Consider the following 23359-nt stretch of genomic DNA (forward strand, 5'->3'; position numbering starts at 1 on the left):
GTGCATCAGGCAAAATATAGTATGGACGATGAGTGGCCTCAATTCAATTTAGACAAGCTACAACCTTTCCATTAATGTTAAAAAGTTTGATTTTTTTTATATTTCTTTATAAATGAAATAACATATTTCAGCATTTGTTTAATAAATGCGTGTTTGGTTTTTTGTATATTGTTTTACAGTTCAAGTCAGTGAGAAAGCTTAGACCATGCTCCCAGGTTTCTAGGAATGACGCATTGGGGGCATGGGATTCCAATAATGATTTAGTTGGGGTACCTGGGTTCCAGTAATGATTACATGGAAGTCCACAGTAGTCAAAAGGTTAAGAACCTCAGATCTAAAGAAATAGTGTTCTGTGTGAGAAATGACAACTTCCTTGATTCCAATGTTGTTTCTTAGGTTGAGGTTCACGTTAAGGGTTGCAAAGTGGGAATAGTAAGGGAGGGAGAAAAACGCACACATACCCGATTTAAAAGGTATATTACACGAGCTATAAGTGAGACCTTTGAGAAATAATACAGAAGATACCCAAACTTCTATTTATAAATGCAAGGGGGGGCTCAAATTTCCTAATCAAAGGTATACATTTTATAAGATTTGGCAGAATCTAAAGCAACTTTTTTCATACAGAAAACACGTTTATTGGAAAAGGGCGAGTGAAGACGTAAAGGGATTATCTGACCCAGATGCATGTCTCTACTATTCTCAAATCAGCAGGGGTGGCAATATAGATCAGATGTAGTACCCAATTCTTCTCTGTCACATACACAACCTTTAACAAGGGTCGACTATATATTTATGGATAAGCCAATGTTCGAAGAATGAAACAGGTAGAAATAGAGGGATTAAGCGTTTTGGATCATTCCAAAATTCGATTAGGATGGATTAGGGAGACCTGAGAAGAGAGAGGGCAAGATGGAGACCTCAGGATAAACTGATCCGATATCCTGTAAATCTGAAGGAAATCTGAAGGAACTCTGCATGCAGATATAAAGGCACATTTCCCACACCACTTCACATCAGGGTCGGACTGGCACCTCAAAGCAGCCATGGCAATTTTTGTTGGACCAGCCGCCGGGGAGGAGGCCGATATAGCAGCATTGCTGCAAAATTGGCCCCCAGTAACAAAACCAGCCGCCATCCTTCCAGCCTCCCAGGGAAACACCCGGTGCCCGGTATGGCCAGTCCAGCCCTGCTTCACATAATGTTATGTGCACCTATAAGCATACTTTCATCCGCAAGGGTATCCTGGCACTGGATGCCCTGAAGGCATTCACCAGGAGCACCATTAGAGAACAGAAACTTGAAACTGGGAAAATCATTAAAGGCCTGAGAGAATAAGAAACACTTTATAAAACCCAGCCAACCGCAGGAAGAGCAACATGATTTAATAGGCTGAAGGGGTAAATTGACCCTGTTATATTTGAACAAAGCAGAAAAACACTTTGGAGGCTGCAACAGAAATACTGAATCTAAAGCCACAGGACAGATAGGTTTTTTTTCCATTACAATTAAAGTCCAAACAAAACTAGTCATATGTGTCTGATACAACCCAGGCAACATGTTAAAAGATGTAGAAGGAAAATCGGAGGTATTTAGGTACTTTTATCAGTGGCTGAATAACAAAGTCAGAACGAGATGCAAGGAAGGTAGGAAATATCTACATGGCTACCTGCTGTTAAGGCTGGTGACAGATCAGAAACATATTTAGACAGGCTACTAAAGGAAGAGGAGATCAGTGTCAAGACAAAAGTAATAGAACTGGATTGTATAAGTATGTCCTGCCTCAATAAACATTTTTCTTGAGGAAAAAGTGCAAACTTTCAATGTAATGTGCAGAAGGTTTAAACTGTGCCATATTTTGTTGAACATTTCTGCCAGTTCAGATGTACCCTAGCTAACTATGAACAAATAGTTCACAGGCATGTGTAGTGTAAACTTTAACAAACTATGAAGACCTGAAGTGGCATTTTCTTATTCATTAAAGTGGCTTGTGAAGATTGCTGTGGAGGATTAAAGTGGAGAGGCATGCACTGGGGACCTTCTTTGTAGAAAACAGATTTTACATGAAAAGATAGGAGTAGGATGTAGACAAACTACAGTCATGGACATTATAATGAAAGGAGTGACAATATACAAAAATGTACATTCAAACTCCCTGCACTCTGTTGTCCAACTCCAGCCCCTGAGTGTCTCCAGGAGAGAGGGATTGTCACAGTAGAGATTGGATACTCCTAATTTATTGTAGCTTTGTGAGCTTTCAAATACCTCCCCAATGGTTGCTTCCACACCATTTACAATGTAAAGGTACTCCCATTTCTGTGACACTTATTCCTACGCTTTGTGACACTTATTCCTACACTTTGTCGGCCCAGTAGACAATCCACATGTAGGGTAGCATGAATATGTATAGAAATCTACAGTGTGCATAGGTTTTCTTCTTTACTTCTGGAGATATTTTTTAATGCATAAAAAGTTAGAAACCTGCCTTACTCATAGGACTAAAGCAAAATAATGAATAGATGTTCAACTTTAAGAACAGGTTTGTGTAACCGCCTCTTTCTTCCTAGAATGTTTGCGGTTGGTGTATTAATTACATTACTGTGCACTGGCATGCTGTGTAGCAAAGCGCTAAAGATGCTGATAACACGTGATACGTTAATGTTTCTTAAAATCGTTCTTGATGTTTCATCATTGTCTTGGATTGTTTTTCTTAAAATCATTATTGATGTTTCATCATTGTCTCGGATTGTTTTTCAAAGAAAACAGGAGTTCGTGAAATGGCCAGCTGAATGAAATGCAGTTGCTTGATGAAAAGTTTTGCAAGATTCCATCTTAAAAAACGTAAGGAAGGAAGCAGTCAGTACCACTGCGCTGAACAGTCAATTGTTTTAGTATTAGAAAACAAAACCTATTCATAGTGAATCAAAGTAAAACCTCAAAGCATCCTGCTGTTAACAAAGTCCCAGTTCAGATGCCAATAATGCATCCCAACATAATAAAGCCAAGCACTGTATTTATTTACCGTCTACGGCAACGTCAAGCTCATGGTAGTATAATGTAAGTCAAATATACTAATGCAACAATTACAAATATGATCAAAAGTGTTAGGTCCAAAATATTTTATAGAAATTAAACCTTGGCAATATTCAGCTTCAAACCTGCATGAATTGTATGTAACTTCTAAACATTCAAAAATAAATCCTCGAATTTTAAAACTGTGTATATGTCAGACATTTGCACTGGAATTGTTGCATGCTGCTAGCACTTTTTGTGGGATCAGTAAAGTACTGCAGGCAGTTTCACATCCTGCACATATTTGCACATGTGTATTAACAAAACGATGTGAGTATGCTCGGTGGTGGGGAAGGACAAGGGCCCTACTTAATGGAGATGGTAGAGATTTCCCCTAAGTGACAATTATTTTCCCTATGAATTAAAGACAGAATACTTCTTGTTAGAGGTCAGGTGTAAGGACAGAGGAATATGTATACACTGAAAACTGTCAGTGATTATTTTTCAGCGCTGTGTCCACTCCTTGTGTTTGCTTTGCTCGCCCTAAGTTGGCAGGGCATGCCTGGACGTGGGCACTGGGCTCACGTTGCCACTGGATTCAAGCTAGTCTGGCTGATGAGGGCTGTTAGCCTGAAACCGGTCCCAGGATGCTGGTTTCCGGTCCAGGGAAGACATGGCTTAGCAGTTCAGGCTGGACTGTTCTCATGAGGCACAGGGTCTAGACTGATTTGCATATAGCTGGGTCTGAACTGGGGTGGCAAAGTGAGCTAAAGAACGATGATGGATTCAACCCAGATCTGTGACTGGTGGTGAGTGTCTGAAAAGTTTCAGCGCTCCGTCCATCATCTCCTTGTGTTTGCTCAGTGATTATTTTTTACAACAAACAGGTTTTTGTGGTATTAAAAATAGGACTTACATCTGCTCTCTTATATTTTTATTTTGTTAGTGTTAGAATCGGGCCCCATGTGGATTAATCAAATTCCAATATAAAATATTAGCTTAAAAGTAGCTTTTTTTGGACAACCCACTTTAAAGATGTATAATTTTTATTGTTAACACTTCTTTATAGGGCTGCTTTGTTTGTGGGCATTTTTGTGCACTTTACAATAAATGTGAGATTCACAATGTAACCAATGAGACAGGTCAGGAGATAAAACCTTGCAATTTAACAAGAGAAAGGTGTGGAGTGGGTTTGGGAAACAACAGGAGCAGTGCTCTGACCAAAACTAATTCAAAATAATGACCCCAAAGTCTATTAATTCGCTGGGAATTCTGCTTTTAGTGAATTACCAAGATGACCAAGAGTAGAGATCACTTACGTTTGTTGGATTTGAGTCGTTCTTGGGGCTCACATTATGCAGTTTAAAGCTCAGTTTTTCATATTTAGCAGTTAGGGGTGGCTGATTAGAATATTTGTAAATGATAAACTAGGTACTGTCAATGCTTTCATTCAAAATGAGTTTACTTGTGCATGTTCAGTTCACCCAACAGCATACAAGCAAATCAGTACCTGCTATCTTCACTACCTGTACTGTCAGGTTTTTCTGTGTTCCACTGAGTTCCATGTGGTCTGAACATTATTTAATGTTTGCTTATAAACAAAATATTATTATTGGTTCCTCATAAACAAAACAGCATAGTCTACAATAGCCCAACATTCGGCTGCACGAGAGGAAGGTAAATAAATGTTCTTACCCATTCAACTTTTGATTTGCCATTGAGCAAAATACAACAAATGTAAGAGGAAATTATTGTGGGGGCAATGGCAGTAGCGTACTATAACCCACGATCTGCTAGGGTTGCAACCATCAGGCAATCAAGAAAGCACTTGTGGCTTATCACTATTCTGTCAGGTACATCAAGACATGTCGTCTAAACGTCTTGGCATTACAAGTATGGTCTTCCATGTTGTGATCTGGACCATAGATTTTGCTTCACCCCGTCTTTTCATTGTGCAATCAGCAGCTGTCTAGTAAGTTCATCTACAGGCAGAAATAGATTTCCACATCATGGCAATTCTCAGTTTTTCAAGCACAGATGCAAGATCAACGAATCTGCATTCCCCAGGTGAACATATATAGGCCCAGCGTGCACATATTAGGATGGAGCAGGTCTGCCACTCTGTCCCTGGTGACAAATAATTTTCTGATTCAATTACAGGTTGATGAAGTATAGACAGGTATTTTGTGACATGTAATCGCAGATTACTCTAGTAGGAAAGAGTATCGGCGTGGCCACCCGTTCTGACAAATACTAGAGTTTTCACTGGGATGATTGTTGTCATGTCCTGTTGAAAGAGGTTGTATGTTGTTTTGCAATCTGCTTTATTCCCATATTTGTAATTCTATAACTATATGCATAATACCTGCCAGTTTATGTTTGTTTTAGTAGGCCAGTGATGAATCAGGTGTAAAGCCTATGGTAATGGTGTAGGCTCCATTGGTTCTTTGGGGAAAGTCATACAAGATTTCATTGGTTTAATTTTTTTTTTTAAATGTTTAAATATCTTTATTGATTTTTATCTTTCCTTATTCCACATAATCCAAACATTGATACAAATCGCACTTATAACAAGATCAGTAATACAATGTCACCGTTTACACAGTTCAGAGCATTTACATCTTGCAGTTACAGCTTGGTGTATTGCGGTATCTTAGCAGTTAACGTGCATTTGCAGATAAGCATGCGTGTCAATAGCCCACGCATACCATCACCTCTGATTGAAGAGCGGGACATGCCTGTCATGCGTGCCTCTTCCCCACTGTGACTGTCAATGTGTAAGTATGTCAATAGGAACAGAGGTGTGTAGCCCATATGCGGTTCAGTTGTAGGATCACAAAACACAATATTGCTGCTGGGGCAGAAGAAGTGAGTATCATAACTGACTGCAAGATATCAATTTTTTAAACATTTAAACCACAATCAACAAAAAAAAAGGAAAAGGGAGATATCCGATACTGAAAAGAATGTGTGTCTGATGTATTAGGTGCCTTTCGAGGTCGGTCATGTCTAGGCTCGTGGGTTTGTATTGGTTGCGAGCTGCTTTTCCTGAACTAAATATAGTCGCATGGCCACCAGGGCACATTGCATCTAATGTCATATGTGTGGAGTGCCACGGTGGAACGTGTGGTCATTGCCCACCCCGACAACACTGGCCGCAGTGTCTCATACTTTCCGAGTGCCTGTTGCAGTCAGACGACATGCTTGTCACTATCTCCTGTTTGTTGCATAGGGGATGAATGTGGTGTGGCATTAGAGTGAGTAAGGGCTTTGAGGATATAATCCCAGGATTGTGCGATGGGATAGTTCCGTAACCCTGCTGTTTCTTCCCTATGTAAAATAGTGCTCTCCGCCTGCACACAGATCCCTAGGGATTTTAACCAGTGGGGCACCTCCGGTGGGTCATTGTGCTTCCACCTCTTGGTTATCAATCATTTCGCGGTTATGAGGCCAAGGTCACGGAATCTAGAGCTTACTTTATTTGTTTTTGTTCGTTTGTGAAACCCCAGAATACAGACATCCCATGTGTTGGGTACCTCGGTGTTAGTGCTGTTCGTAAGTGTCTCCGTTACTGCTTGCCAGTAGGATAGAAGTGAGGGGCAAGACCACAGCATACGCAGTAGGTCAGCGCCTAGTAGACGGCATTGCGGACAATTGGAGGTGTTAATGTTGAAGTATTTGCTGATCTTATCAGGTGAGAGGTACGCTCTATGTAATATATATGTTTGTATAAGTTTAAACCGTGAATTGCTTGGTATATGCGTGGTTCCGGCTAAAACACATTCCCATTCCTTGTCAGTCCATGGTCGGCCTCTGTCCTCAGTCCAACGTGCACGGAGACTCTGTGGTGACTTCAGTACATGAGTAAGTAAGGCCTGCACTAGCCAGTGGATCACGTGTGACCCCTCCCCATCACATGCAGATAGGTTTGATTTGTTTTAATGAAACGTTATGACAAAGTCATTAGGTCTTACTAAGTGTGAACATCATGTTTTAAAGAGAATATGAATTTAAGGATTGACTGTTATTACACCATGCTAAGGCCTGTAGGAATGTCTTTTGTTACATAGAACCTCAAATATTACTGCAGTAGGCAAGGGTCTTGGTGTTTGTAATAAAGGCTATAGGCTAGATTTGTATTAAGAAAAGTTACGATAAAGGCAGTAGGCCTGTGAAAAGCATATGTTCAAGTCAATAGGCATTTAAGGGCACCTTGTTATTACGCTGAAATAAAGCCTTTTTGTTACATAGAATCTCACAGAACACCTTTATAGGCAAGGGTTTTGATGTTAGTTACTCCCTCTGACAAACCATTGGTATAAAAGGATTACACTACGAGAATCCTTGTAGGTCCTTCTTAGGAGAGATAGTATTTTGCTTTTCCAGTTGTAGTTTAGTATACATTTGCAATTTTAAGACTGTATGCCTAATGGTTGCCCTGTGTGAAATCTTAAACTCAGTACAATGGGCCTGAGTTAGTGTTGGGGACAAGTCAATGATAACACATGTAGGCTTGATTGGTGTGCAGGAGAATGTTACATCGGATGCCATAGATCTGGTCTGTTTCTTATGAAAAGTTATTACAAACGCAGTAGGCCTGGTTTATTTATTGTGAAAAGCATATGGTAAAGCCATTAGGTCTCTATCAGTGGATTGCAATCACATTATGTTTTAAAGGATGTAGAATAGCCGGTTCCAGTGGCGCAGGACCCGCACTTATAGAGATCTGGGTTTCTCAGGGGAGGATCCAGGGAGCAGGGTGGGACATGGAACCCCGGTGGATAGCATTACTGCAATATTCAAATGGGTTTGTCTGAGAGTGAGTGCATAGTGTGATCAGGGGGAGGCGTTAAATTTTTATTGTATTACCTTCAATTTTCTTTTTTCCTTGGGTATCATTATGACAAATGTCAAGGTCAGCATTACATGCTCTGATTGTGCAGACGCCTCTGGGTTACAGGGCCCTTCTGTTTATGTGCCATTTGACAAATACAATTTGTTAAAAAAAAAAAAAAAATAAGGCTGTAGAATTGCATTTGGTTACATGCAATCTCAAGGATTGCAACAGTAGGCAGGGATTTTGGTGTTGATAAACCCAGGGTGGAGGATTTCACTGTGGTGATTCTTGTTAGGACCTACTGAAAAGGGCTCTATAGTGTCTAGCCACCTGTACTTTTATACATATTTGTATTTTTATAAATGTATATCTGATGGTTGCTTGCTCCCAAACACTTCAGTAACCCTGTGTTATATATAGTGTCTAGCCATTGGTAAAGGCAGGCAGTATTGGTTCACTTGGAAACGCTATGTGAGATTCCTTAGGTGTGATCTGTTTGTAATGAAACAAAGCAAGTAGGCCTTACTTATGTATTGTGAAAAGCATGTGTTAAAGACAAGAGGAATTTAAGGATGGATTGTTTTTATACTGTGCTTAAGTTTGTAGCCAGGTAGTTTGCTACAAGGAAACTCGCATGTTACCGTAGTAGGCAAAGGTTTTGGTGATGGTGACCCATCCAAACAAACCATGGAGAAAGATGATTTGCACTACTGTAATTCCTATAAGCCTCCATTAGTAAGGATGTTATAATGTTTTGACAGATGCACTTTGTACTTATTTACAATTTCATACCTGATCACTGCCTTGTGAAACTGTTTAGGACCAAGACATTAAGTCGGAGTTGGTTATAGTGACAAGTCAATGATAAACGTTATACATCTGATGGTTCATAATGAAAAGTTATGATAACAGCAGTAGGTCTGGCATGTTGATTGTGAAAAGCATATGTCAAATTCAACAGGCATCTATGGATAAATTATTACTCTGCATTAAAGTCTATAGATAAGGAGTTTTCTTTCATGATGTCTCACAGATTACTGTAGTAGGCAAAGGTTTTCATGGTGAACCCCCACCCCTCTACTAACTATGGGTGTAGAAGCACTGTCCAAATCCTTGTGACACCCTCTAAGGAGAGATAGTATTTTGCTTCGCCAACTGTAATTGTGTGTACCATGTCGTTTTATGACTGCATGCCTGATGGTTGCATAGTGGGAAAGCTTAAGCTCAGTGCAGGAGGCCTCAGTTGGCTCTGGTGACAAGCTAGAGGCCTAGTTGGTTCAATAGGAAAAAATATTTCTGATGCTATTGGTCTGATCTGTTTCTTATGAGAAATTATGATGGATGCAGTACATCTCACATATTGATTGTACAAAACATATGTTAAAGTCAATAGGCATGTAAGGACGGTTCCTCTGTATTAAAGGAAACAGATAGATATTTTGATACATGAAATGTCACACATTACCTTTATAGGGTAGGATTTTGGTGTTATTTACTGCCTTTGGCAAACCCTATCGGTACAAGATGTTGCACTGTAATAATTATTGCTAGAATCTCTTCTTAGCTGCCTTCCTGCATCTTGTAAAAAAACAATTAAATAATACATATATCTATATATAGAAACATATATCCATATAGATACATGGAGGGCCTTTGGGTCAGCACTGTTCTGCCACTGGTCTATCTGAGTTTTCATTTACACTCTGCTTCTTGCCTTGACACTGTATGGGTTAATGGTTCAGTCCACCACAGTCACTGGCTCTCTTGCCTTGTGAATTATAGTATTTTCTGATCACAAGTGCTCATCCACCTGAAAAAGAGTGTGCTTCACTATCAAGGCCGAAAGGCCAGTCCTTTAGTTTTCAGTTTTTTACTTTTATAGTTTCCCTTTTGTTTCTTAAGAGGATACTATAGCTCACCAGGCAGTACTAATGGGTTGCATGCTTACCACTCATTTTATCTGCAGTGAGCCGCATCTACATGGCCACTTCCTCTAAACCAGGAGACCGTTATGGAATGCTGTTGTCCATAGTGTATCATTGTTTGGTAATGGCCAACACGTTGGCTCTAAATGTGGCAACCAATCTGGAACTTTAAAACATCAATAGAATATTTACAATACCTCTTTCAGACGGAGACCCGCTGCTTTGCTTAGTTTCATAAATGCAAGCATGTGCCCAGTATGTTTTCTTATGCTTGTATTCTTTTATTTTATCTTGCATACGTTGTTGAGCTTAATTGAATTTTATTGTGGTTGTGTCAGAGGGTGAATGGAGGAATACATCAGTGGATAGATGAACGGTTCTAAGCACGATAAGTGAAAGAGTGCATGTATAAAGACTTATTGAGTGCCTGAGCCCAACATGACACAAAAAGTACTTTCATTCATAAGCCATTGGATGGATATATTTAGATAGGGAAAATATTTTGGTAGTTATGTTGTTGGAATTGGTTTTCACATGGAACTCAGGAAAACAGTGCAGAGCATTCCAATAAACTGTTCCTCTTCAGAGTTTAACCTACTAGCCGGTCATTCTCCAACCCTCTTTCTTGAGATTAGCACACAAATTACAATAAGTTACTTCCAGGTTTTTTTTCTTCTACAATGTTCAACAGTTTAGTCAAGTGGCACATCAACAATTAACATACCAGACCAAGAACCAACAATATGAGCAGCCTGGTGGAGTGAGGGATAGGAGGTATTTACAGGTGCAGTAAGGCATAGACTGGTTCGACTTTAGCGCAGCCTAAAGGAGCCTCAGAGGGAAAATTAAACAAGTAGCAGTGTAAGCAGGCAGATGTCTGTAGGGTATCAAGCAGGACAGTCTGTTATCTATGTGGCCTCTCTTTACCTGATGCTAATCTTGTAGAGTGAGAGAACACCAAGCCTATTAGTGATTGGTTGTTTCCTGGTGTGCATGACTTAACCACAACCCCTACTTCTGCCGTGCCTATTTCTTATTCGTACAAACACAACACGATGATCCACGGAGTGATGAAACTTTTTAACCAGTCACCCCTGTAATCTGGAATGGTGTGCAAAGAAATGATGGATTTAACCCAGATCTGTGACTGGGATTGAATGTTTTATATTTATTATTATTATTGCAGAGTTTTATATAGCGCGAACTAGACCCGAACCGAATCAGGTATCAGAGCGCTTTACACATTTTCCAGTTACGTTACATGAGGACACACTTTCATTTTAAGCACGGGGAGATTAAGTGATTTGCCCAGAATCACAGGAGGTTTTGGCGTCGTTACCGAGACTCGAACCCAGATCCCCAGGTCCGAGGTCGAGCGCCCTAGCCGTTAGGCCAACTCCTCTCCCCTTTGGTTTAGCATTTTGTTAATCATCTGTTCTTTTTGTATTTGTTGCCCTAAGTAGGAGTGGTATGCCCAGACATAGGTCCCGTTCTCGCTACACCACCAGAGTCAAGCTAGCCTGGCTGATGAGGGGTGTTATCCCGAAACCTGAACCAAGATGCTTGTTTCTGGTCCAGGGAGAACTGGACTGTTCCCATGGGGAACACGGTCAAAACTGATTTGCATATGACAGTGCCTAAACTGGAATGTCGTGGTCTGCAAAACAAAAGATGGATTTAACCCAGATCTTTGACTAGGGGGGAATGTTTGATGGGTTCAGCATTTTGTCCATCATCTGTTCATTTTGCATTTGTCGCCCTAAGTTGGAAGGGTATGCCCAGACGTGGGTCCAGTGCTCACTACACCACCAGATTCAAGCTAGCCTGGCTGAAGAGGGGTGATTCCCTGTAACCAGTCCCAGGATGCTTCTTTCTAGTCCAAGGAGGACCTGGCCTGGCAGTTCGGGCTGGACTGTTCCGATAAAGAGCAGCGTCAAGACTGATTTGCATATGGCTGGGTTTAAACTGGAATGGCGTGGTGTGCAAAAAAATGGATTTAACCCAGATCTGTGACTGGGGGTGAATATTTTATTGGTACAGCATTCTCTCCATCATCTGTTTTTTTTTGCATTTTCTTATCCTGAGCAGGAGAATTAATCAACAATCTAAATTGGCTGTCTTGGTGAAATCCCCAAAACAGTTAAGTATTCTAAGAGATGTGGTGATGCAGGGTCAGGTAGGGAGTTAATTTACTGTAAGGGTTGCAACGAAGTCTGAGCCAACCTAAAACAGTACAGCCTCGTCTGTGTGCCAAGAATTACTGCCAGGATATGAGGGCCATCACTTTACCATGGGGCTCATTTTTTGACAGCATGTTTGACCTGCCTGATATATTGCGCTTTGAAAATGAGAACCTATCTTTTTTATCAATCTAGAAACTAACATGGCCAGAGACCTTTATTGGACTGTAGCAGTTCCAAGTATAGTTTCTATGCTAATTTGAGGAATAGGCCATTTTGGCTTGAAGTCCAAAAGTCTATTGAGACTGTCTGTGCTGTAGCTGTGAGACTTTCACACTGTGGAAATACTCATGTTGCAGGGTTACCTTGGGTCCTGGGAGGTCTGTCCTGGGCAGACCTGGCAGGGGCTTCACCCCTGTGCGTGGCAGCCACTTCGAAGGTGTCCCTGTTCTTGCTCCTTAACTCGTCATACGTGACCGGCTTTCTCTTGGGCGCCTCTTCCAGGAACGGGGTGGGTTCTGTCGAGACAAACGCAGTTAACAGGATGCTTGCAACACTAACAACAGTCAAAAACACCAGACCTTGGAGAGCAGCCAACCACATGAGCATTACAGAAAGCAAAAGTATTTTTAACTGAAGCTATTTTATTTCCCACGGTACTTTTTTTTTAAATGTGGGTTATCAAAAACAAATGTGAATATAGATTTCCACACGACACGGATATTCCATCCACTGTTTCAATTCTAAAAAAAACCCACAACAAATAAAGCAAATAGGAGAAAATGCTATTGATAATGTGGCGCAGAGTGAAAATGATTGAAGGATTTAGAAGCAGAATTGATCACTGGCTAATTATGGACATGATGCTACAGAACACCGTCACCATAGCTACACTAACATGGAGAGGCAACTCCCAGAATGAGTTCATTTCCTCACAAAGCCAAGGTCACATCACGGTTTTCTCATGCTGAATGTACGAGTGAGGCGCCCAGCCTGTCTTCAGAAACACTTTTATGATATAAGAAACACGTCATATTCACAATTTGTAATGGCAAAAAAAACAAAAAAAGTAACAAGTGCACTCAAAGCAGCTGTCGGGCACAAGCGTTAATAAGCAGTTTGAGTTGAGAGAATAAGGCAATAAAAGGTCCACTATCATTCAGTTAACAGACCAAGCTTGGCATGCTGCTGTAGCACTCCACTCTTGATGGAAGGTGGCAATTAAAGTGTCAAGACTTGGGACTCAATGGTTTCTCTCTTTCCGACTGAAAGTCAGTGTCTTTGGAAGAGCACAGAAAAAAGTTAAAATCAGGATAAGATGGCTGGGAGGACGGGAAGGTTAAAAACCTGTTTTTGGGCATCTAGAAAATTATACTGAAGATGATTCGCTCATAATACGTGTATTTTGTAACATGAAAGCCTTTCTGTGGTGAGGTTGACAATTTTGGTCCAATATCCTTGAAGATATAGAGACCAAACATGAAAGTGAATATTATCCCTCCTGCCCAAGATGGTGGGTACTGAATTTGGAACTAAGTTACCCACCAGGATAGCTTTATCGAGCACCCAAGCCCTAACTCAAAGAACGTGGTATGAGGGTTAGCCTAAATATACATAGAGCAATCCGGTTCATGTTCTGGTTTATGTGTAGGGATTCCTTGTAAACTGGAACTTCAATACCTCAGGTCACATGTACGATAGCGACATGGGCCAACAGCTTTTGAAACCAACAAATCTAATCTTGCTGCTGAGAATGGACAGTTTAGTTCTGAGCTTAAAATTAAATTACCGCAGAGTGTATAGGCAGCCTAAAGGCCTAATGGCCAGTCGTGAGGTGGGTCAAGGGCCTACCAATAGCTGGTCCAACATAGAGCATAGTGGGGTGATGGGGACTGGGTCGTTTGCTATGCGGGACAACCAGGTTTCTACTCAAAGATTTTATCTTCTGACTTTCAAGTCCTAACCGAACACATGAATACACTTCTACGGTCCCAGGACACCGCAGGAGGCAGAGATCATAGGTTGTCAGGCAGAGGACAATAGAGGGGGCCCAATTGCGTCTGGACAATTGAGTATTTCCAAGAAAAGGCTTCTTGCAGAGTCAGATTACTCTGTAGCCACACAGAAGGTCAATCAAATGAGGATTGGAGCCCACTTCTTTGATGTGGGTACAATGGGGATCAGGTCTAGTCCTTCAGGGCTCCTCTCAGTTTACAAATATCAGGTCCAGTCCTCTTCTGTTCTTTCACAGGTTTAGAACTGTTCTGAAGTAGGTGTCTAGAGGTGCCACATTTATTCCTGGAACCTGTTAGGGGGGTTGATTCACTCCTGGGCAAACCCTAATCAATGAGTTAAAAGTTACCAGGGTCAACCGTATCCAGGTTTTCATTAATTCCTGTTTGTCTTAGTACAAACAGGCAGTGGCGTAGGTGGGGGTTGTGGCTTTCCGCACCTGGCGTCATTTTTTTGCGAGGGCGGTGGCAAACCACGAGCAGCCTTGTCGGTGTCACTAAAGTCAACCCCCAACTCATTGTCGCCCGTAACCTCAACCAACACCCCCACCCCCTCGGCATGGTCGTTCGCCACCCACTCCCCCCGCCTCCCCTAAGCTGAGGTATAGCCCCGGGCATCAAAAGCCCTAGCTACGCCACTGCAAATGGAATCATGATGCCATGAGTTCAAGTATCTTCAAGATGGCAAAAGTCTTCGGCCATACTAAACTTGTGCTCTGAGGACTAAGGTCCTGAGACAGAACTTTAATAGGACAAAAGCACATCTTTCAGCAACCAGATGAAAGGGGATCCACAAGAATTGTCTTGGCATCCTGTTCTTTTCCTTTCAAGTGTGCCCCACAAGTTGCATGTAGCTCAACAGACAGATTAAGCATGAACTAACACTGTGCTTTGAAAAGGAGGCCCACAGCCCCCCCTCCCACAGGATATTCAGTGGAGTTCACAGGCATCATCTCTGCCCATTCAAGTCAGCCCACTGTTTGCTCCTGGGAGACATTTCACACCTAATCAAGACTGTGCTCTGGCTAAGAGATGGCAGAGACTTATGCTAATAAGCCATCTGATAGTTCAGGTAGGTAAACAGTAACTTTATAAAAATTACTTTTTCATAATATGTATTAAAAATCCAAAATCACTTTTGAATTAGATTTTTTTTTTTGATAATCAATTTTTATTAAAGTTTTCAACACAAAGAAGTTCATTCGCAACAAGTCACATAGCCCTTTAAAATACCCCTGATTCTCTCCCATGACATCACGAAGCATAGTATCATAGAATAGATCTTTGGTACCCCTCTAGCATAGTAATATAGCAAAGTCTTCACTGTGGTAATAAACCAAACCATTTGACCCATATTTTATGAAAGAGCTCTGGACAGCCCCTGGCCTCAAAAACGGATTCCTCTTGTGTCTCACACCAATCCACTCCACTCCTCCATTTCCGCAAGGATGGGGCCTCCGTCTGAGACCATTTGGCTGCAATGCCCCGTTTCGCCACCACTAACGCCGTTCCCAAGAAGCGCTTTTCGGCCCGGGAGCCATCCAGACCATCAAACACCCCTAGAAGCAGATGTCTCGGGTCGTGAGGGACCACCCAACCCAGCACGCCCGTCAGCTCTCCCTCGATCCCTCTCCAGAATGGCTCGAAGGTCGGGCATAATCACACCACATGGAAGAAGTCAGCCGGAGTACCAGCGCATCGGGCACAGGCCGGGGAGGATCGTGTACCTGCTCGAAAAAGACAGACCGGTGTCAAATAGGCTGTGTGGAGGAAGTAGAGCTGGACTAGGCATAGTTTTGAGGATATGGTTAGGGTTTTGGGCACCATAAGTGCGTCACGCCAATAAACGTCGTCCAGGGGGCCTACCCAATCCTCCCAGCGCTCTCTAAGGCGGTCCAAGGATGCGGGGGAGTTATTAATTAGGGCACGGTATATCCGGGAACCCCCCCCCCCCTCCCCAGATCCCCCATCATGACCTGGGCCTCCAGGGGACTAAACTCTGGAAGGGAAGTGAGTATGGGGAGGTGAATGTGGAGGGCGTGGCGAAGTTGTAGGTATTTGTAAAACTGGGAGTGTAGGAGTGAGTGTTGCTGCTGTAGGTCAGAGAAGGAGTGTATGTGGTCTCCCACCCACACGTCCCCAGTAGGGTTATCCCAACCAGGTCCCAACGACGGAACCCCTCCAGGGCCACGGTCTCGCCCAACCAGGTGCTGCACCAAACGGGCGTTTGCCTTGTCAGTTTCCGGTCCCAGCGCACCAGACAAAGTGCGGCACGCCAAGCCATAAGAACGGACCTGGTGATGGAGGGCATGTCCCGGGGCACCAGGGAGCCATACAGGTAACCCTGCAGGTGCGTGAACTCAAGAGCAGTGAGTTCTACCCGGTAGGCAGGGTCAGACCACCCACCCGCAAACCAGGTCATGGATCACGATAAGTTTGGTGGCCAGATAGTAGGCGTGGAGGTTGGTGACTCCCATGCCACCGTCAAAGGGGGGAATTCGGGAATGGGAGAGGGACAGGCGGGAACGTCCCCTTCCCCATAAGAAGCGAATCAGCGCGCTATCCAATTCCCGGAACCAGCTGCTTGTGAGGGGGATTGAGGTGTTTTGTAGGATATAGAGGAAGCGGGGGAGGATCATCATTTTAAAGAGGGCGCTTCGTCCCAGCGGGTTGAGGGGAAGGGATTGCCAATTACGGAGATCAGTTTTCATCCGGGTGACTAGGAGAGCAATGTTGAGAGTCCACTCCAGTTCAGGCAGGAGGGTAATCCACACACCCAGGAACATAAATGACAGCTTCCGGAGGGGGATCACCGCCTGCCAGTCAAAGCAGGCCCGCAAGGAATGGAGGGGGACCAACGTGGACTTTGTCGGGTTGAGGCGGAAACCAGAGACTCGCTCAAAGGCTGCGAGGGCTCTCAGGGACCTGGGGCCGGAACGTTCCGGGTCAGCCAAGTAGAGAAGCACGTCGTCCGCATATAAAGCAATTTTGTCCACTTGGCTCTGGTCCCACCGCCATTCTTGAATCAGGGGGTCTTGTCGTATGAGCGCTGCCAGGGGCTCCATCGCTAGCACAAATAGCAGCAGGGAAAGAGGGCAGCCCTGGCGGGTGCCCCTTCTGTTCGGGAACCGTTCGGAGAGTCTGCCGTTAACGAGCACTCGGGCTCTGGGGCTAGTGTAGAGGATCTGGACCAGGCGGCGGAAGGGAAGGCCGAAGCCCATCCATTCCTACACGTTTCCCAGGTACCCCCAGTCCACAGTGTCAAACGCCTTCTCGAAATCGAGAAGGAGGAGGGCTAGGTAGGGGGAGAGCCGACGGCGATGGGCCAGGGCCAAATGGAGACGGCAGATGCAGTGTCGGGTACCCCTGGCCGGCATAAAGCCACATTGATCAGGATGGATCAGGTCAGACAGGAGAGGGCGGAGTCTCTGGGTGATGGCGAATATCTTAATTTCAGTATTGATCAGGGAAATGGGCCTAAAGTCGGAGCAGTCTAGGGAGGGTGGGTGTGTCTTTGGGATGACCACGATAGTCGCTACATCCGATTCGGCTGGGAAGGATCCATCCTCCACCACCTGTCGAAAAAGCTCAGTCAGATGGGGCACCAGATCATCCCGGAAGGTGGAGTAGTATTCCTGGGGGAATCCATCCGGCCCAGACGTTTTCCCGGAGTGTAGCAGGGTGATGGCCCCGTGGATTTCCTCCGGGGTGAGCGGGCCGTCGAGGGCGTCCGCCGTCTCCTTGGGAAGGCAAGGCAAGGACATTCCGGACTCCGCCACCAGGTCTGTGAGGGAGGCACTGGGGGGGCGCGCAGCATAAAGGGCCTCGTAGTAGTGCACAAAGGTTTGCGCAATGGCCTGAGACTCCACCTGGCAAGTCCCATCAGCCGTACGGATCTCCGGGATAATACGGTGGGCTCTGGGATAAGAGATCAAATTGTGGAGCAGTGTCCCGTTTTTGTCGCCCCACCCATAGATGCGGGCAACCGAGGATCGCCAGAGCATTTGGGCCGACTCCAGAGAGACCCGCCGAATCTCGTCTCGGACCAGAGCCAGATGTCTGGTAGAGTCTGTAGTGCCAGCCTCCATCTGGCCCTGCTCCAAGCGGACGGCCTTGGACTCCAGCTGTGCCAGGTGGGCGGACTTTAGCATGTACGAGTCCCCTAGCAACGCCACGAAGCACTGCCTTACCCGCCTCCCAGAGCGTCCCCTGTGAAGAGACCGACCCTGCATTGGCGGAAAAGTAGTGTCGGAGTTCCTGGCCAAGGGAGTCCACCAGGTCGGGGTCCTGCAGGTACCACGCATTGAGGCGCCAAGTGGTCCTAGGGCCGGCGGACGGGGAGCCAATATGAATGGCGACAGGGGAATGATCAGAGATCCCTCGAGCGAGGATCTCTGTTCCGGACACCAGCTGGCAGTCAGTAGCGGGCATCAGAATCAGGTCTATCCGCGAGTGGTTATGATGGGCGGCGGACATATGGGTATAACGTTCTTTTCGGGGGTTCCACACCCTCCATACATCACAAGGTCCCAGCGCAGAGGCCCAGCCCACTAGACATTTCGCAGAGGCACGCCGTTGTTGAATTTGATTTTTAATAATCATTGAAAATAGCGGTTTTATTATTTTCTAGTTATTCTCACTCTGGGGATACACTACTCTTTTCTACGTAGGACAGCTAAACCAGCCACAGTGAAAATAACAATTTGGGCCTTGTCACTGTAGGGAAAGGGTCATATTCATTTGTTTACATACTTTAAAATACCATGCATCCTGTCTTGTGGGCTACAATGCCTGCACAGGGGTGACTAATATTTAAAAGGAAGGTATTTACCTGACAAAAAGGGTTATTTTAAGAGGTTGTACTGCAAGCTTACACTACAACGGTCAGGCTACAGAGGGTAGGCCAGAAGCCATGGTTTGCACTGCCACTTTAGCGCCTGATATAACAGTTGCTGCAGTCCACAAGTGCAATTTGACGTCAAATCACTGGGTTCACTTTTTACACCATGTTCTGGGTACCTTTTAGGCAAGTTAAATATCTCAATCGGGAATAAACCAACTTAGCTATGGTTAAACGGCAAATGCAAATACTTTATTACTTATTAGCAGGAGAAAAATGCAGAGTGCTATAAACGCAGCAAAAAGTTAGGGTCTGGCAAAAGGTGAACCATCTGGGGTGACCTTGCAGAAACATCAGAATTCCTACACCGATCATGAAATAAAAGGACCCGGTGTTTGAATCCTGGCCTCGGCTCAGCATCATGTGAATCCAGGCAAATGTCCCTGTGCTGGAAAAAAACTGTGTCTGTTGTGAACGTGTCCTTGGGCAAGGTTAGCACTGTGCAAGACTGCCAAAAATAAAACATTGGATTCTGCCTGTCAGCTATGATCTAATCTCATTCTCAAAGAATTAAAGACAAAGCATTAATGTTTGATGTCAGAAAGAGATACTGGTCTGGTGGCTGAATTGCAGTGTGACAGTTTATAATCTAGCATCAATAGCTGCTGCCATGCTTGATCAAACTGTATGATCCTAGGCAAATACTTAGGTTCAGCAAGCCTCCCTTTTTAGTCATTATCACATATGAGAGCATCTTTAAATATGTGAGTTCAGGAGGTGCGATTTACAAACCCCCCTCTTGTGTTTGATGTAATAGCCTATTTTGCTGCTCCATCTATAATAAGAATCTAGGTAACATTTAAGGTGCGCCTTACAACTACCTTGCTTCAAGGTTTACTAATAGCATTGTCGTCAGGGCGGGAGAAAGAAAGTTTCTCAGTTTATGTTTAAATACGTTCACCTTTAATAAATAAATACTTCTCAATGCAAGGAAGTAATGTAATGTACCAAGGTGAAATGCGTCGGAGTGTTCAGGAAATACATTTTTTCAATTTTGAAGATAGCTTATCATTTTCTAACATGATGTTATTTGCATGATTTACATGCCAAGTATTTTCAGGGATCGGTTCGTAAGCAGGCTCTTAGACTCTGACCCTTGGCTTGGATCTACCTGGTAATTTGTTTGCTCACCCACTTCAAGGGCCAGGCTAAAAAGCCCGCACCCTGCTACTGTTAATCAGCTGCTACTAACCAGTTATGCAATGGCTTGTCAGGACGATGGTACTCATCCTTTGGGTGCACTGCCATCACCCAACAGGCATGCAATCTTTTGATGAGCCACAGATAAAATCATGTAGGGCACATATCAGGGAACTCTGAACATACTTCTCCTGCACTGGAAAACATCTGTATTGGTCAGAACGAGAAAGATATGAGGAGCAGGTAGTTCATGCCCACTGAATCAGAGACTTTTGACTCTACGGAGGCAATGCAACTGACTTCTATTTGGCTTTAAAAGTGCAATGCAACTGAAACAATCTACTCTGTGAAATTTGGGCCATATGTACAAAAAGTAGGAATTGCGATTTCCTAATTGCGGTTCTTACTGAATAACAATTAGGAAATGACAATTCCTAATGTAAGAAAGCGAACAAATATTACAAAGTGACTCCTAGTGGGTCAAAAATCCACCTACCTCATGAATATTGACGAGTTAGGTCGCAGTTTGAAACCCTTTAGGAATGAAGGACCCAGGGCTGGTGGACTGCTGCCACCACATCTGTGATTGCTTTTTAATACATCTTTTTTTGTTTAAATGCAGACTATTTTCTTCTAGGGAAAACAGGACACATTTAAAAAGTAGAAAATTTAACTTTTAAGTTTAATTTTTGTTTAAGAGATGGCAGTGATCCTTGGGATCCCAGCCTGCTTTTAAGAAATAACTTTGTTTACATTCTCAAAGAGGAAACGGTCCCTTAGGGACCCTTTCTCAGTAGCGAATGATTACCACTGCCTTGTAAGTCGCAAATCCAAACGGTGATTCGTTAACGTGTTACCGATTCACAATTTGGATGCATACATACATTTCAAAATGATTTTTTGCGGTCGCAAATGGGCCGATTCGCATGAGACTGCATAACAATTTTGTACATATGACCCTTTGAGTGTTAGCCAATTTGATACCATACATTGTCTCCAAATCTATAGGGGAAACTTGGTGATACCTGTGACTAAAATATTCCCAAAGTGAGTTACACAATTTATTAACTTTACCCACATGGCCCGGGAGCAGCTGGTGTAGCAACGTTTAAAGGACGCCAGCGCAAATTTTTCCGAGATCCCTATCTTTGTGCAAGTCTGTAATTTTATAATGGCATGCATGATTACAGACACAATAGCGGGATTTCCTGCTTCGGTTTGTAAAATAACCCAGTCACAGCACCACCATCCCATTGATTAGCAAACCGCAAGACTATGGGCTGCTGGACAAACTCCTTATAACTTTGTTTTGTTTAAGGACACAGGAAGGAAAAGCACTGCCTAATGTCCCCACACAAATTACTACGTCCTTCAGTAAAAGCATTTCATAATGGACATGGATCAGCTTTCAGCTTTACTATAATAACGGAAAAGTTTAACCTATTACAAGACATCTTTACTAAAGAACTTTCTGCACGGGTTTGTCTACCACAGCAAAGAGAATAATTTATGTTAAGGACTCATACCTGTGACATGTCTGATTCACTGCTTTGCTTTTGGATAGTTGGTATCTTTCTCTTTCATGAGAAATCAACAGCACATAAACTGGATATTAAACAAAGAAAATGTGGTATTAACCTTCACGCGATGTTCAGTGCCACCATGTGATGGTGAGATGCTGCAGGTATGGCAAGTCAGTGATGAGCAGATACCTTTTCTAGGTACTGCCAAAGGCATGGATATTTGCAAGGGAAGTTATATAATATTTCTGACATACGCCTGTATACATGTTCAGTTACAGACTATTCTCAGCCTTGATTTGATGGACATCAGTTACCACTCTACACAGGATAGGGAGGATTCTATGTGCAGGCAAGGTAGGGTGAGTTCATAAGACCACAACAACTGCATGCCTGGGTTAAGTTACAGCCTCCCTGTATCCTTCTGTTCTAGTGGACCAGTATACATATCACTGGTGGACATCCCGAGTGCTAATTTGGAGGCAGAAGGCTTGCTATAGGTGAGTAGGTCCTACCACCTTAGTTCCCTTTCCAACAACTATGCATATAACAAGTTAGATAAAGTAACAGTACAGAAGAGACGAAAGAAAAAAACCAGAAGCACATCAGAGAAGCTCAGTCTGGTGTGCCTGTCCTTATGAGAGCTGCAAGAAGGGTGCACGATGTGTACCAGGTACTCTCTACTTGCATATTTTGAGATGGTGGAGGTGGAAACCTTTTGTAGGAAAGTCTTCCTTTTTGTCATAAAACCCACCCATTTTTGACTAATGCTGGTGGTTACTGACTCAAAGGGCCCTGGGCTCTGCTAACTAAGCCCAGGGCCAGTGCTCGGTTATCTTAAAGATATAAGATAATTGGTATAATTCTAATTGGCCTACCTGTAAGTTCCTAGTATATGGTAAGGCAAGTAGGTCTAGAGACCCCAGTAGACTTAATGCACTTAAGTGTGCACGGCTATAGTGTCTGGTGTCATTTTAAAGTCAGGTCTGCCTTGCAGGCTGGTTTTAAAATAAAACTATGTCCAAATTCGACTTTGGAATTTGACGTATTTCCAAAGCCCAAAACCACCTTTATATACCTTATACATCACCCCTAAGATCTGCCCTAGGGAGTGTGTCCAGGATGGCATCCGTGTAGGAGAGTCTTCCCGGAGCTCAGCTGCCAGCCCTCTGCATCGGAGCATATACAGTCGCTCCTGCGGCCCTCTAAGACCGGGTCTGTATATATTTTATTGCAAGACTGCAGCCCAGAGCTTGAGTGGCTCCAATCTCGGTGGCGAGCCCTGCAGCACCTTCACGGCCCAATGAGGCCTGGTGGAAGCTCTCTCAGGATGGCTAGCACCCCAGGCCCTATGCCTGTCTTTGGATGTCTAGAACCTGCAGTGTCCCCACCCCGAACCTGCCGCAAGGAACAAGCTGCCGCACTAGCCGACCGATACACGGGTGAGTACCAGAGTACACGAGATGGCCGGCATGTCCCGCCCAGCCGAGTGCAGGGGGAAGATAGGCGGGTACGCAACCAGAGATGGTTGTGCTTGCGGACCGCAAAGCCTCACTCCTGGCTGATGGTAAACCGGTGTCCTACTGTTCCCACCTTCATGCGTACCTGTAGTGTCTGCGGCCTGGGTTGGAGACCAACAAAATGCTGTATGCATTTTTCCGCCCTTCAAATCTGCCTGGAGGCCATGTGTGGGGCCTGTTAAGGAGACATTGTCTGCCACACTGTGTCTTTAATTGTTGTCAGACTGTTGGTGATATTCCTGTCAAGTGCCCTCCCCAGCTGGCTGATCGCTTAGGGAGTGGTGCCGGTGAGTGGGGGCCCAGCTGGAGAGCC

The 23359-nt window shown here is 43.9% G+C and overlaps 1 protein-coding gene across 1 annotated transcript in view; it reads right to left on the minus strand.

The window, feature by feature from the left end:
• OCIAD1 (OCIA domain containing 1) overlaps positions 1-23359 on the minus strand; it is a 231002-nt gene that overhangs the window by 19535 nt on the left and 188108 nt on the right. The window contains exon 7 of the mRNA XM_078678957.1: positions 12320-12472. Coding sequence (XP_078535083.1) covers positions 12320-12472 — 153 coding nt within the window. The remainder of the gene's footprint in view (positions 1-12319; positions 12473-23359) is intronic.

This window comes from Lissotriton helveticus, chromosome 2_2 (genome assembly GCF_964261635.1).
Source record: "Lissotriton helveticus chromosome 2_2, aLisHel1.1, whole genome shotgun sequence".
Taxonomy (NCBI): domain Eukaryota; kingdom Metazoa; phylum Chordata; class Amphibia; order Caudata; family Salamandridae; genus Lissotriton; species Lissotriton helveticus.